Here is a 16,155-nt window from a genome sequence, read left to right as displayed (position 1 = left end):
GAACAGCTTTCTCTGTTGTAAACATTTTATCTGCCTCCTGCAACACCTGGAGAGTCTCTCTCTCTCTCTCTCTCTCTCTCTCTCACACACACACACACACACACACACACACACACACTTTCTGCAGGAGAGAGAGAGAGCCAGCATGATGTAGTCATTCCATGTCTTGGACAAGGACAAGGACAACCCAGGTGCATATCCACACCTCGGCACAAAGGTGACCTTGGGAGCAGCACCTTTCTCTTTCTCACAGGGTGGGGATAGAAGTGGGGACCATGTACACTGCCCTGAGCTCCCTAGAGGACAGAATGAAATCCTGTATATGAATCTGAGTGTTAATCCTTATGTAGCCAAAATGACATAAGCCTCCGCACAAGAGAAAAGTTTCTGCTAGCTTGGGAGAATCCTGGAAGAGCCAGTGTGGTGTAGTGGTTAAGAGCGGTAGACTCGTAATCTGGTGAACCGGGTTCACGTCTCCGCTCCTCCACATGCAGCTGCTGGGTGACCTTGGGCTAGTCACACTTCTCTGAAGTCTCTCAGCCCCACTCACCTCACAGAGTGTTTGTTGTGAGGAGGAAGGGAAAGGAGGATGTTAGCCGCTTTGAGACTCCTTCGGGTAGTGATAAAGCGGGATATCAAATCCAAACTCTTCTTCTTCTTCTGGAAGTACCAAAGCAAAGTTAGGAGGAAACAACCTAAGTAGGGGAAGTATAAGTTGTATAAGATTCAAAAGGGGGGGGTTTGGTTTACCAGATTTGAAGTTATATTATTATGCGGCTTATCTAGGATGGATTAAAGATTGGGTAATGCTGAGTAATACAGAGATCTTGGATATGGAGGGGTGGAACAACCATTTCGGTTGGCACTGTTACTTGGTATATGATAAAGTGGTTGTAAATAAGGACTTTCTAAATCATATAATTAGAAAAAGTCTCCATAAGGTTTGGGTAAATTACCGATGGTTATTGGAACAAAAAATACCCTGGTGGGTCTCCCCATCAGAAGTATTAGGAGTAAGGAAATTAAATATGGGAAACTTTTGGCCAACATACCAACAGTTATTAATAAAAGAACAGGATGTAGTAAAATTAAAGCCGTATGAGGAGATTAAAGAATATTGCATTATCTGGCTACAATATCACCAAATAGCAAATTTGCTTAAGGAAGACAGAAAGATTGGTTTTGAACAAGGAACCTCCAAGTTGCAAAGCGAATTGTACAACCAGTTAAAAAGATAATATCGAAAATGTATAAATTATTACTCGAGTGGGAGCTGAAAGACAAGGTCATAAAGGAAACAACGATAAAGTGGTCATAGGATCTGGGTAAGACAGTTTATTTAGACAGATGGGAAAAATTATGGAGTGAAGATATTAATTCTACAGCATGCTGTGTGATAAGAGAAAACTTAATGAAAATTTGCTACCGTTGGTACCTTACTCAAGTGAAATTGGCTAAGATTAATAAAAATTATTATGTTGGAGATACAAGGCAAAAGTGGGTACATTGTTTCATATGTGGTGGGGCTGTAAGATAATCAAACAGTTTTGGACTAAGATTCATGAAGAACTGAAAAAAATATTTAAAAGCACAATTCACAAGAAACCAGAAGCATATCTGTTGGGCTTATTAACTGATGATATTCCCAAAGATTAAAAAATATATATTTCTTTATGGAACAGCAGTGACGCGGCTATTGGTTGCAAGGAATTGGAAAACAGGAAAAATACCAGAATTATTGGAATGGAGATCTAAGATTTGTGAATTTATGGCAATGGCAAAATTAACGACGTTAGTCAGAGGGGGCTCTTTCCAGAAAGAAAAGAAGGAGTGGGAAAGTGTAGAAGCGTACATGGACAAATATGGAAAGGAAAATCAACTAATTGCAAATATAAAAGCTTCACTCGCAAGGATACAGGATAACATTATAATAGACAATAATATCAAGCACAAAAATAGATAACACAACAGAAAAAAGATAATATGTCTCAATAAGATTGCACATGGGTGGGGGAAGGAGGGAGGGAGGGAGGGGTGGGGGAACAAGATAGCATTTGAAGATGTACTAAGGAAAACCAAGAATGAGATACAAAAACAGACCGTTATATGTAACATGTAATATGTAACAGAGATTGTAAGTTTTCTGTTATATTCGTTTCTTTGAAATAAAATCTGGGAAAAGCTTTCCATACAGGACTGCTTTCAGGTGTCTTCTAAAGCAGTGTTCCTCAACCTTCGGTCCCCAGATGTTACTGGCCTACAACTCCATCATCCATAGCTAGCAGGACCAGTGGTCATGTAGGCCAAAAACATCTGGGGACCCAAGGTTGAGGAACACTGTTCCAAAGGACATATAGCTGTGTATCTCTCTGATATCTGATAGGATGGTGATCCACAGGGCGGGCACCACTACCGAAAAGGCCTTCTGCCTGGTTCTCTTTAACTTCAGTGGGTCTACCGTGATCAAGACTAGCATTGAATACCACCCCATTCAACTATTTTTAATGGTACAACTGGGGAGTTGACTGGAAAAGAGAGGTGTTCCTGGAACATGTCATTGGGTTGGTGGCTACTGGAATCAACAGCACCAGAAGTCTTTGGAAGAGGTTTAGGTTTGGGTGATTCTTTGAGGACGCAGCTTTTCATAGTTGCAGGAAGCAATTGAGGGCTACTGCTGTACTTCCCATGGGCACACGGATGCAACAGAACAGGTGAGAACAGCCAAAATTAGGAAATTAAGTTGAGACATAGAGGGGAAGCACTCTTTCAAAGCTTGCCAGAATGTAAGCAGCTCATTCATTATGTGTTAGGGGTATGTATTGGCTCTATGTGTACCTTGAATAACAAGAGTGGTTTTTTTTTAATAATGATCTCACGTTCCCAAGTCAGTTTGCACCATTAACAAGGTTTCTCAAGGCAGATGAGAGACCTCCTAAGCTTTTCAGTCACTCCATGACCTTGGTTTTTACAAAAACGTTTTAAAAAAACAGCCTTTCTCCTCCCACCTCTGCTGCATTTCTTTCTTTTTTCCCCCCAGGTTGCAAAATCAAGCTGACTGAAACTAATTCCTTTTCAAGAGGGGAGGGGGGGTATTGTTTTGATAGGCAGGTCTAGCTTTTAATGGCAGCACATTATTTTATTAGGCCACTCCAATCACAGTGATTTGGGGAAGGGGATATTGAAGTAAATAGAGTTCTTCAACAGGGGTCAACCTTCTTCTCTTGAGTTCCAGCTGTGAGAGCAGGTATATATGTAAGCTGAGGAATTGGACTATTGGGGTTGCCTGCTGATTTCTCAATTGTTCTTTTCCCCTCCAATAAACAATTAAAAATCCTATTGCTCTCTTTTTACTTCATATGGGGAGGGGAAAAAGTGTGACTTTTCTAGTATTTTCCTTTTTTCTTTTTTAAAAAGGTAAAATAAATTAGCGCGGTAGCACCTAGGCCTACATCTCTGAACTTTGGCAGGTTTCCTCCCTCCTTCATGACCTTAGTTTTCCAACTGATTGCCCAGCAGAAAAAGGAGGAGATGTGATTTCTATTTTCTCACCCAAAGCTGAACAACACGGAGCAGATCCAAAGCAGATTGGGGTCTCAGAGCAGCTTACAATAAAGTAAAATTTAAAATCAATTAAAAAATAATACTAAACAAGCAAACTGCTGCAGTCAAATAAAACCAGTATGGAGCAGAGGCAGAAAGTCACCAGCTGAAGAGCTGAAAGACTTAAAAGGCCTGGGGTTAGCCAAAATAACGGGCAAAATAAGAGGACAGACCAACCAAGAGGTTTGGAAGGAATGGAGGATATTTAAAGAATACTTATTGGAAAGTGGCTTGAATGGAATCCTGGAAGCAGATTTAGATTGAACCTTAGTAAGCAAATGGGAAAATTTGAGATATGAATATGAGAAATAAAAGGGAAAAACAACTGTACGTTATGTTAAAGAAAATATGTCAAGAAATGCGAAGAGGATAATTGGAAGTGTTGAGAGTGAATGATTTTAAGTGATGAAAGAAGATGTGTAAAGTATGTGAGAATAAATGTATGCATGTAAGATGTTTGCTGTATATATGAAAGGTATGTATATGGGTTAGATATTGTTTGATATTGTTTGTTGAAGTTTTATTTGTAACGATTTTAATCAATAAAGAGATATTCTTTAAAAAAAAAAAGGCCTGGGGTGGACAGAAAGGTTTTCAGCTGGCACCAGAAAGAGAATAAAGGTGTCATCAGGTGGATTAGTCTGGCAAGGAAGCACCAAAGTTAGGGTGCCACACTTGAAAAACCTTGCTTCTCATCACCACTAGCCTTACTTCAGTTTAGAGCTTTGTAAGTTAAAAATGGCACCTTGATTTGGGCTTGGAAAACTCTGGGAAGCTGCAATAGATGTCAGAGTAGGACTAGAGTGTAGTATTCACCCAGCTCAAATCTTTCCAGAAGTCCCTGGACCCAAACACTGGTATTTGGGTGTTGAAGCGCATGTTGCTGTTGTCAATAAAGATGGATGGATGGATGGATAGATGGATAGTTGGTCTTCAGCACAAGAAATGTGTCAAAGGAAAGGGAACAGGATCCAGGAGGCTGCAGAGGGGGTACTTTGCTTTTTGCTCCAGAATGTATGGAGACTCCTGGAATATTATATGAATCTAGATTGTCTCTTACCAGAGCTGTAGCTGAGAACTCTCTCAGCTATAGTACAACTTCCTTCTCACTGAGAGCCAGTGTGGTGTAGTGGTTAAGAGTGGTAGACTCGTAATCTGGGGAACCAGGTTCGCGTCTCCACTCCTCCACATGCAGCTGCTGGGTGACCTTGGGCTAGTCACACTTCTCTGAAGTCTCTCAGCCTCACTCACCTCACAGAGTGTTTGTTGTGGGGGAGGAAGGGAAAGGAGAATGTTAGCCGCTTTGAGACTCCTTCGGGTAGTGAAAAGCGGGATATCAAATCCAAACTCTTCTTCTTCTTCTCAAATGCCAGCTTTCTCTCGTTGTGAGTTTCAGAACTGTGTCAGGGGGGATTCCAGAGAACAATTTGTGTGCATGTACAAGATGACATGTTATACTTTTAAAAACTCACACACTTCGTGTTGCGCTGCAACCAAGCCAGAATCTGAAACCCCAAACTGGTTTTCTTCTCACTGCGATTAAACCATTCAAAAGTCTTCCCTGACATTCTGTTCAATCAGGAAGTGGTCCGCAGACTTTCACAATGGGCCTTGATTTGCTACAAAGCATTATGTTTCAGGAGCACCTCAAGTCCTGTTTCCTGTTCCCGAGTTCTTGTCATTTGCATGCGTTGATTTGCAGGAGTCAGTTTTTCAAGAGGCACTGCCATCCTTTCATGTAACAAAATGATTGAAATCGCTGGTGACAACCAGTGCAAATGACTTAATTTCCACACACCCCACCCCCCTCCACTTCGCCAGAATGAATGATTCCTCTGTTTGTCAGAACAGGTTATTGTAAAAAGCGTTTTGAGCTGTCAGGAAAGGAATGGTCCACCTCCCAAATCAGTCCTATTAGATAAAATAGTTGACCCCTAAACTACTTGCTAGATGGAAACATGGAATGATAAGCAATCCTTGTAGTTGGGGTAGTCATACAAATTGTGTGCAGTCTTGGCAATCCTGTGTGTATGTTCCTTAAACAGAGCATTTTTCTAATCCTCATTGTTGCAAGAAAAGGCAACATGGTGCAATGAAAGTGTCTGATAAAAAAATAATTGACTTGGGGAGTCTTTTCCCCAAGGGAGGATTTCATTCTTTCTGTCCTGGATCACAAGAGATAACCAAGATCAGTCAACTCATGTGGGGATGTTCAAGAGTTCCATGAGACTATTCCTCGTATTTATGGTAGTAAATAAGTATTTTGCATGGAGAATATTTTTATTGGGTGGCTCATAAATTGAATGACTAAATAAATATGATAGGCATTTCAGTGAACTCTCTGAAGAGTCCATAAACCAGCCTTGCCATGTAAGCTTTTCTTTTTTCTTTTTTAATGCTACATTGCCTTTCCTCTCAACCTGGTGCTGCAGCTGCTTAAATCCTCCATGGCTGTTCACCACCAAGAATTGCTCTGCTGGGAGGCATTTTGCAGCCACGTCATTGGAAGCAAATAAGATTTCAAGGGCCCAGTCTGTTGCCCAGGAACGTTGACACAACATCTACTTCAAGAGCTTAGTCCATGAGACCTTTCCTCCCCTAACTGGGCTGACAATTCAGTAGATGCCAGGTGCTGTGATGGAATGTCCCAGGCAGTAATCACATCCCACTTTCTCTTTTCATCTGCAGTGTCACCCGGCCAAGATGGACATGCCAACATGGATCTCCCTCCCGTGTCCGAGCAGATCATGCAAACCCTCACTGAGCTGGCCCGATCCTTCCAGGAAATGGCTGACCGCTGCTTGCTGGTTCTGCACTTAGAAGTTAGGTATGTATTCGGCTGGTTATGCAGAGGCCAGTGTGTGCCTCCTTCAGTCTCAGTATTGCCTTTGCAGAACTCAGCAGGGAGGAGGAATTGGTGGCGGAGGAAAAAAATTAGCTGGCTCTGCCTGTTGTTGGGCATTTCCTTGACTGGTCCCAATGGACACGAGCCTCCATTGGACTTTAGGGATACTTTCCAAGATGTATCACACTTGCCTGAGGATCCATAAAGCAATCGTACAAGGGAAACCAGAACCCAGAAGCTTCTCTAAGGCTGACTCCGTGACTGAGCCCCAGGGGCTTCCATTTCACAGCAGCGAATGTTTCTGACTCTCTGTGCCATTAGTTGTTTTTGAGGGCCAGCGCTTGGAATGAAGTAGTTCCCATAATGGCTTGGTGAACTGGACACGAATTAAGTTCATTTTGGGGTGCAACTTTGAATGATTCCTAGTTCATCTTCAAGCTCATTTTCTTACATGTGTTTTTTACTCTTCAGATTCTTTGGACCTTTAAGCTTCATTATCACAATTATTAGGGGAAATATTGACAGTTCACATTTTACTATGTGTGTGTTTTGATGTTTTCTTAAACCTTTTAAGTTCATTTTATACCTCAGCAAAGCAGTTTATTACATTCTTAACACTAAAAGGTTGCTACTCTGCTGATGATCATTTGGATGAACTTGAACTGTTTGAACGAAACTGGCTTGTTTGTAAAGGGATAATGTGAACTGGAATTAATTCCTCTTGGGACATCTTGAACCAGTTCCTTTAAGAAATGAACTTTTCAGTCTATGAGGGGGGAGTGGTTAGTGTGGTACAGTGGATCAAAGCGTTGTCTTTGAATGTAAGTAATTGGGCTCAAATAATAATAATAATAATAATAATAATAATAATAATAATAATAATAATAATAATTTATTCCCCACCAATCTGGCTGAGTTTCTCCAGCCTCTCTGGGTGGCTTCCAGCAACATATTAAAATACAACAACAACAACAACAGCAACAACAACAAAAACACCCATTCAACCAATGTTTTGTGCTTTTATCTGATATTTTCTCATCACCATGGGCTGGCTATTTCTTTATTGTAATAAGGGAGCTGGGCTTAAACTGAAATTCCATAGTGTTTTGATGCTGGAAGAATTTCCAGAGGGATGTTAGTCTGTTGCAGCAAAAACTGCAAATGGTCTTGTGACCAACGAAGCTATCGGAGCAGAAGCTTTTATGGACCGGACGCCACTTCCTCAGAAGCGTGAAGTGTAGCAAAGTGGTCTCTGGTTCATGAACACATTTGCCAGAATAAATTGGTTAGCCTTCAAAGTGCTACTGTTGATGATTCTAGAAGGAACCTCATTAGTTCCTATTTTTTAAATAAAGCTTTTAAAATGATGTTTTATCTCTAAGAAAGCACCTGGGTTTGAAGGTGGGGAGAATTCCAGATTGGGGGGGGAAACCTCTCCATGGGGGCAAAGGTTTAACATACACCCTGCCAATCCTCTAGTCAAAGCATCCTTCATTCGCCTTAAAATGTAAAGATTTAAAAATGAAAGAAAAAAGATTGGTCATTGTCTCACGTCTCTTCTTCACCGCAGCTAATTTGGCTGCTCCAGCTCTCCAACCCACATGTGGATGTAGAACGGAAGTGAGTGGATAAAAGGAGAGCAAGCCTCCAGAATCTGAGACTTCAGTGGGCAGGTCCAGCGCTGACCTACAAATGCTTGTTCCGCATCCCCCAAGCTCTCATTAGCCTGGTTATCACTCCAGACTCCCGTGTCACCACTTGAGGGTTTCATTTGAAATGCTTCCAAAGGACGTATTTGCTGAACCAGCATATACTGTGTCGGGAGAGCCAAAAGAGAAGGGACATTTGGCATTTTACCTGTGACAACTTGCGCTGTATCTAATCAGCACAGGCCTTTATATGTATTTTCCCCACAGGGGGGCGGGAAATAACAGGATGAAATGGCGGTTACATTTAAAGCAGAAATCACCTACCAGGTTTCTTCCCCTGTTATTATTATTATTATTATTCACCTATTTGAACTTTAAAGGGAAAATACTACGTTGTCACTTTATTTTGAGAATGTCACCTTTATCAGGCAGTTTCAATAAATAAAAGGTCTGCCGTGGGGTGGGGGTGTGGGGGTTAGTGATTTGGCACCAGCCAGGGATCACAGTTAACAGTCCCGAAGAAGCATTTTGCAAAAATCAACCTCCCTGCTGTGCAATCAGCAATGTTTTCAGAAAACCTTAATGCCAAAGTTGCATCAAGGTCATCGCAAACATGTCAGCACAGAGACGGGGGAGACTCTGGGGGCGACAACTTCATGATTTGTCTTTTGCACTTCATTACGTTTTTCAACCAGCCGTGCCATGGGACGGCATGGATGCAACTGGGTCTCTGTCTTAACTGCAGTTAAGTGCTCCCTCCCTTGACCAATTCCTTCTCACCCTCGGAATAAGCAGTTTGCCACCTCCGTGATTAACTGCTGTTAACGGGGCCCCCCTGTTTAACCAGAATGTGAAATTATAGGTTTCACATCCAGGGTTAATGGAGAACCCTGGCTAATGGTTATGCTGCTGACCTGCTGAGATGTACAGGTGAAACTCGAAAAATTAGAATATCGTGGAAAGGTTCCTTTCTTTCAGTAATTCAACTTAAAAGGCGAAACTAATATATGAGATAGACTCATGACATGCAAAGCGAGATATGCCAAGCCTTTGTTTGTTATAATTGTGATGATTATGGCGTACAGCTGATGAGAACCCCAAATTAACAATTTCAACTTTGGGGTTTTCATCAGCTGAACGCCAAAATCATCACAATTATAACAAATAAAGGCTTGACATATCTCGCTTTGCATGTCATGAGTCTATCTCATATATTAAACTCCAGTAGCTAATGAAAACAATTGCTTACATAAATGAACTTTTCCACGATATTCTAATTTTTCGAGTTTCACCTGTATTTGAGGAAGTGTGCTTCAGAGAGAAGGTGATGAGGGCTACGGAGCCAGCATTCTCATGGCTAGCTCTTGATTGGTCAATAGGGTGACAACACCACAGCTAGCTCGGCCTACAGTTGGACAACCCAAGTGGATACCTTGTCCAGCCCCCCTCTGTATGGTAGAGCCTCACCCACATCAGTGCCCAAAAGCCATCTCCATAGTTCTAGGCCTGCCCAGGGCACTGCACACTGTGCCTTGCAACCCGGGAGCATCAGGGACTCCAGTGTTTGAACCAGGAGGTTCTGAATGCAAAGCTGAAACCAAATATAGTGTCTTCTTCACCTCAACAGGATAATGAGCTTCAGAGCCTATTCTAGGAGCAGAAAGGAAATAGGGGTTTGCAACAGCACCCTCCGTGATTGGCTAGCAGTATGAAGCCTCTGGATCAGCAAAGTATAAATACTAGCATCCTGGCCTTCTGCCCACTGTAGCTCCAACTCCAGCTCCTGCCACTGATCTGTGGCACCCTAGGCTGGTGGCCAGATGGTCTGGGAGGGGCTGTGGCACAGCTTCTTCTGAGTGTCTGCTTGCCAGTTCTCTGCCTCCCCCAGCTTTAAGTCCTTGCCTTCAGAGCTGCCTTATTCAAGCAATCAAGGCAACCACAAACCCCATAATCTGCAATTGGACTGCATTATGGAAATTGGGCCCATTTGCATAAATGTATGTAATTGACACACTTTACAAAATTTGCCTTTTGTACAGTTCAGTTCTGATGCTCTTTGGGTGCTCTCCTGAAGCCATGGGGAAGGAAGCACAACCGACTTCTTCTTAATTCTATATCTCTGAGTCTTCAGAGGGGGAGAAATAGTTCTCTCCCCGACCCCCTTTGGACACAGCCCAGGCCAGTTTGCATATTCAGTAGAATCAAGTGGTGCCACCTTTCCTGGACTCTACCACTTCAGACTTCCAGTTTGGGGCAGGACAGTTTTCGATCAGAAATAGTGCAAGGGAAGAGAGGGAAATGGGTTTGTGAGGCACAGGAGATAGATGTGATATATAAAATACCACAATCATAATTCTGTAGCTACATACCGGGAAGATTCCAGTAAGTAGGCAAGACTACATTTCTTACTTTGTTGTTAAGATGAATACTAGCCAGGTTTTAGAGAAAAAACAAAAAATCACTACTCCACACCCCAGACGCCATTGCATAAGTGTTCAGGAAAAGATGTACTAGTGGTTGACGTTTCTTCTTGGCCCAGGCCTTAATTCTCCCCTACCTTGGAGCAAGAAGAATAACGGATGGTTTTCAAACCGAGTCTTACAGTACACCCGTTGAAAATAATGAACCCAAGTCTACTCTGGGTAGGACTAGCATTGACTACCACCCAGTGCTACTATCTTTTTCGGTATAAAGAAGGCAATATGACGTTTGGCACATCCATAGATTCCCCATGTCTTGTCCAAGGGATCCATGGAAGATTTGGATTTCCCCACATGCAAATGTACACCCAACCATTGGGTCTTGGCAGCTGTTGATTAAGCTAAATATTTTCTCTGATTCAGTAGTATGACGTCGTTGCACAGCTATCATTGCCTTCTGTTTTGCAGGGTTCACTGCTTCCACTATCTGATCCCCTTGACTAAGCAAGGAAATTACGCCATTGTTGCCAATGTGGAGAGCATGGATTATGACCCTCTGGTGGTGCGACTCAATAAGGACATCAGCTTCGTTGAAGAAGCCATGAGTGCCAGTCTTCAGCAGCACAAGTTCCAGTATATCTTTGAAGGTCGTTTGCTTTCCAGCGATTTGGGGATGATGAGCCCTATACAGTCCAGCAAGCGGGTGGTGTGGGGGAGATTTCCATTTTCTGGGTGAAAGCAGGCCTTACTGAGTCCATATATGGAATTGCAGGCTGTCTTAGGTTAAAGACATGAGCTTGTGAGTCTTGTTGCTAAGCCAATATATGACTCCATGAGAATGAGCAAGCATGTGAGTGCCCCGGTTAGCGTGTTAGACTAGGACCTGGGAGACCGGGGTTCAAATCTCCGCTCAGCCATGAAGATCACTTGGTGACCTTGGGTTAGTTACTGCCTCTCAGCCTAACCTAACTCACAGGGTTGTTGTGGAGGTTAAATGGGGAGCGGAAAGAACCATGTTCACCGCCTTGAGCTCTTCCCCCTTGCATTTCATCAGACAGGGCAGCCAAAACTAAAACGTTGCAAAAATTCTGTGCTATGGACATACGTTGGAAAGCTTTTGTGAGTGCCCTGAAATAAATGGGACCCAGGAAAAGGTCAAAATGTTGCCTGTTGTGGTCAAAATGAGAGCCAGTGTGGTGTAGTGGTTAAGAGCGGCAGACTCGTTATCTGGTGAACTGGGTTCGCGTCTCCGCTCCTCCACATGCAGCTGCTGAGTGACCTTGGGCTAGTCACACTCCTCTGAAGTCTCTCAGCCCCACTCACGTCACAGAGTGTTTGCTGTGGGGGAGGAAGGGAAAGGAGAGTGTTAGCCACTTTGAGACTCCTTCGGGTAGTGAAAAGCGGGATATCAAATCCAAAAACTCTTCTTCTGTTTGATGTGCCTCATTAATCAGAATCAAGTTACTGTTTTGTTGATTTTACCTCTCTCTCTTAATCCTTGCTTCTTACCTGTTACCTATATGTGAAACTTTCCTTTTCGTTCCTGCTCCTTCCAGGTTTGGGCCACTTGATTTCCTGTATTCTCATAAACGGGGCCCAGCACTTCAAGCGCATCAGTGAATCTGGCATCAAGAAGATGTGCCGAAACATCTTTATCCTTCAGCAGAACCTAACCAACATCACCATGTCGCGGGAAGCAGACCTGGACTTTGCAAGGTGAGAGGGGAACTTGCGCTGCTTCCAAAACGTGGACTGCAAAAGTTTAGCACAGGAGGATGGGCTCAATGTCTGAGGGCAAGTTTTGCATGTAGAAAGACCTCACTTCTGTTGGATTTTGACGCGGTGGCCCCATGATCATTAGCATGCAGTGTGGGTGTTATTTTGTCACAAATCCAGCCTTAGGGCAAGAGTTTGGCCTAGATGACTTTTCCAGACACAATTCTGCTGTAATTCAGTGTGGGCCGTGGACTGGCGCCCAGGTTAATGAAAGCAAGCATCAACAGCCCCCCCCCGTCCACCCCCATCAGCACCAGAAGGATTGCATTGATTTTGCAAAGAGATAGGAGAAGTGCAGGCTGCCTCTCTCTGGCCGATTGTCTCTTTAATCTTGGCATTAGTTATTTCAGCAATGGACAGCTGAATGTATGAAATATTCATAAGGATATTTTTGGGGTCAGGAATCAAAATGCCTGTCTGGACCGAGCAGAAAAAGCTTTTGTGTCTGTCCCCCCCGTGCCTTGGACTCGGAATAATCCACCAATAATGGAAGGGGAAGCTCACAGTCTTTTGTCCCCTTTTTTTCCTTCCCCGAGACCGAATTAGATGGGTGAAGAAGTCTGACTTGAGCAGATTTAGGGGGAACAAAGTCCGCTGGTGAGCTTCAATTATTTGGATTCTCATATGGGGAATGATCTCATTATTGAGTTAGCCTATTCATAATAACATTGACATGGGGAAATTACAAAACCCCGAGGCAGAGAGGGGGGCTCCATTACCAATTCTCCCCGGAATATAATTCTCAAATTCAATCATTTCCTTTTTAAATGATTTAAAACACACACACAACTTGAAATGTTAACTAAATTAGCACAGGTTTTTGGCAGGCGGCACAGGACACGAACATGTGCTGACAGCAACTGGCACCCACATTGGAGACCCAAGTGTAAGAGAAGGTTGGCAGCGGAAAGAGCCATGGCAATGAAGAGACAGTGTTTGGGGCATGGAGGGCTACACTTGCTGGGTCACCCCATGTTGGTCACCACCCTGCACTGCCTCCTGCCCTGGCCTGGCCTTACGAATGTCAAGGCATCAGTTAAAAACCAGGGGAACCACATCCACATGCTTTCTCTTCACCAGCCCTGTCTGCCCCACTGGATGGGCTGCGGCTCATCTCTTCAGCTGCCGCACAAATGAGGTTCTGCCCAACCACTTTTGGTGCTTACACATAGAATCATAGAATCCTAGAGTTGGAAGAGACCCCAAGGGCCATCCAGTCCAACCCCCTGCCGAGCAGGAAACACCATCAAAGCATTCCTGACAGATGGCTGTCAAGCCTCCGCTTCAAGACCTCCAAAGAAGGAGACTCCACCACACTCCTTGGCAGCAAATTCCACTGTCCAACAGCTCTTACTGTCAGGAAGTTCTTCCTAATGTTTAGGTGGAATCTTCTTTCTTGTAGTTTGAATCCATTGCCCCATGTCTGCTTCTCTGGAGCAGCAGAAAACAACCTTTCACCCTCCTCTATATGACATCCTTTTATATATTTGAACATGGCTATCAGATCACCCCTTAACCTTCTCTTCTCCAGGCTAAACATACCCAGCTCCCTAAGCCGTTCCTCATAAGGCATCGTTTCCAGGCCTTGGACCATTTTGGTTGCCCTCCTCTTTGCGCAGGGTAGGCCACACTTCTTGCTGGGCGACTCTCCTTCTCCTGCTAACCCCGGTCAGAGGAGCCCCACCCTTTGGAATCCCGTGCCTTTTTAAAAATAAAATTAATTTTAATTTAAAGTTTTCGGCATAAAATGCAGTCAAAGCCAAACTAATCTGGAGAAGAAAAATGTGAAAAAGCAAGAATAATAAAAGGAAGGAAACAAAGAATAATGAAAAGAACAGAAGACGAGAAAGAGAATGAAAGCCCAGCCTCTATCACAATTATGTGTTGACTCTTACCCCACACACAGAGGAGTGAACCCTCCCAGCTCTCTCCTGGGAGCTTCCCTCTCCAAGTCGATCTCCCATCCCGGCATCTCTCAGGCCCAGCACTGCTTACTTACTGCTGAGGACTCCAATCTGATTGCCCTGGTGCCATGTTCTGTAGCCATTTGAGAAGCGGGAGCAACTCTTGACTGTGCTTCCACTTACAGTCTCCCCAAGGAGATTCACATAGCTCAAAGGCAGTTTGTTTCAGACTTGTTTTAATAAATCTACCGCTTCTTTGGACTTGCACGGAGTGCCAAATGCATTTGGACAACTGGGCAGTGGCCCTGCCTCAGAACAGCGCCCTCAAGACTGTTCTTTGGCCCAGTGCTCTTCGCATTCTTGCACTGGAGCTCTGATCTTCTCTAGCTGTACAGTTTCCAGTCTACCTTTTGCACATATCTCAAGTCAGCTTATGAAACGTGTGAATCACATAGCTGCCATTAGATTAAAGCCATGTTCTTCAAACAGCAGGTGAAGGTGGGGGACAGCTGCAAATGGGTTTCAGCCATCCAAGTGTTATTTAATTATTAAAAAGACCAAGCAGGACTGGTGAGGAAAGGGTTCTGTGATGAGGGTAAAGAGACCCCTGACCATTAGGTCCAGTCGCGGACGACTCTGGGGTTGCAGCACTCATCTCGCTTTATTGGCTGAGGGAGCCGGTGTACAACTTCAGGGTCATGTGGCTAGCATGACTAAGCCGCTTCTGGCGAACCAGAGCAGCACACAGAAAGGCCGTTTACCTTCCTGCCAGAGTGGTACCCATTTATCTACTTGCACTTTGACGTGCTTTCGAACTGCTAGGTTGGCAGGAGCAGGGACCGAGCAACAGGAGCGCACCCTGTCATGGGGATTTGGACTGCCGACCTTCTGATCAGCAAGCCCTAGGCTCTGTGGTTTAACCCACAGCGTCACCCGTGTCCCTGTGATGAGGGTACCATCACTGAAAAAGCCCTGCTCCTTGCAGCTATTGGCTAGGGTTCAGAGCAAGGCTTCATTCACGGGTTGTAGCAGTGGAGGACAAAGAGACCCACTGCAGTCCTCGCCTTGAGCTTGCCCCTTCCAAGAGCTTTCTCAAATTGGCACTAAAGCACGCTCCCATGCCCAGCGGCATCTCTAACGTGGAGTCATCCCCCAAGGTGAGTTTCCCATGTGTGTGTTGGGATGCTTCTGTGACAATGACAGTCATATTCAGTGCAGGGTTTGGAGTTTCTCAGACCTCTTCATCTCGCAAAACCTCACAAGATGAGGGGCTGGGGGCTGGATGGTGTATGTACCTCAAGAGCCATGATGCACTCAGCTCTAGCTCACAGGCCCTGCATGCATGAAGTTGCTGGGCCCCATGCTGGGCAAAAGATTCCTGCTTCGCAGGGGGTTGGTCTAGGATGAGCCTTGGGGTCCCTTCCAACTTGTATGGTTCTATGACTCCAGAGCAATAGTATATAGCAGTGAGATGGACCAATGTTCTGCTCTGGTTTAAAGCCTTTAAAGCTGGTGTGTGTGTGTGTGTGTGTGTGTGTGTATAACAATTTTTAAATGAAGTAAACTGCAGTCCCTGAAATGCTGCTGTTTAAATGGAACCCCTTCTGCAGGATATGATGTTGTGATTGATAAGCAGCAACCTGAGCATTATAGACGCTGAGATGTTTTGGATTCGATTCAGCTCCCCTTGAAATATTTGGCAACACACTGCTTGCTTTCGACAAGGGCCGACTCAGTGGCACACATCCAGTTGGGATCCGGCTCTGTTGAGCTGGTGCTGTGCAGCAAATTGCACCCGGTTGCCAAGGGTCCCTTTTATGCTGTCATTGTGTGGTTCTGTTGTTTTTAATTTTGTTCTGTAGCAAGCTGCAGGGGTTTTCCTCCCCAGACTACTTGTAATGTGTCTGTGTTCCTGCAGCAGCAATTTGGTAATATAATGCTGCCATCTACTGGTGTTTTCT

The 16,155-nt window shown here is 44.1% G+C and overlaps 1 protein-coding gene across 1 annotated transcript in view; it reads left to right on the top strand.

Moving 5' to 3' along the window:
• The window catches only part of EXOC4 (exocyst complex component 4), a 360,306-nt gene that overhangs the window by 320,198 nt on the left and 23,953 nt on the right, over positions 1-16,155 (top strand). Inside the window, 3 exon segments of the mRNA XM_033162287.1 lie at positions 6,289-6,427; positions 10,983-11,161; positions 12,071-12,230. Coding sequence (XP_033018178.1) covers positions 6,289-6,427; positions 10,983-11,161; positions 12,071-12,230 — 478 coding nt within the window.

Source organism: Lacerta agilis, chromosome 10 (assembly GCF_009819535.1).
Source record: "Lacerta agilis isolate rLacAgi1 chromosome 10, rLacAgi1.pri, whole genome shotgun sequence".
NCBI classification, from domain to species: Eukaryota; Metazoa; Chordata; class Lepidosauria; order Squamata; family Lacertidae; genus Lacerta; species Lacerta agilis.
Note: the sequence above shows the minus strand (reverse complement) of the source record. Positions and strands in the feature narration are given on the sequence as shown.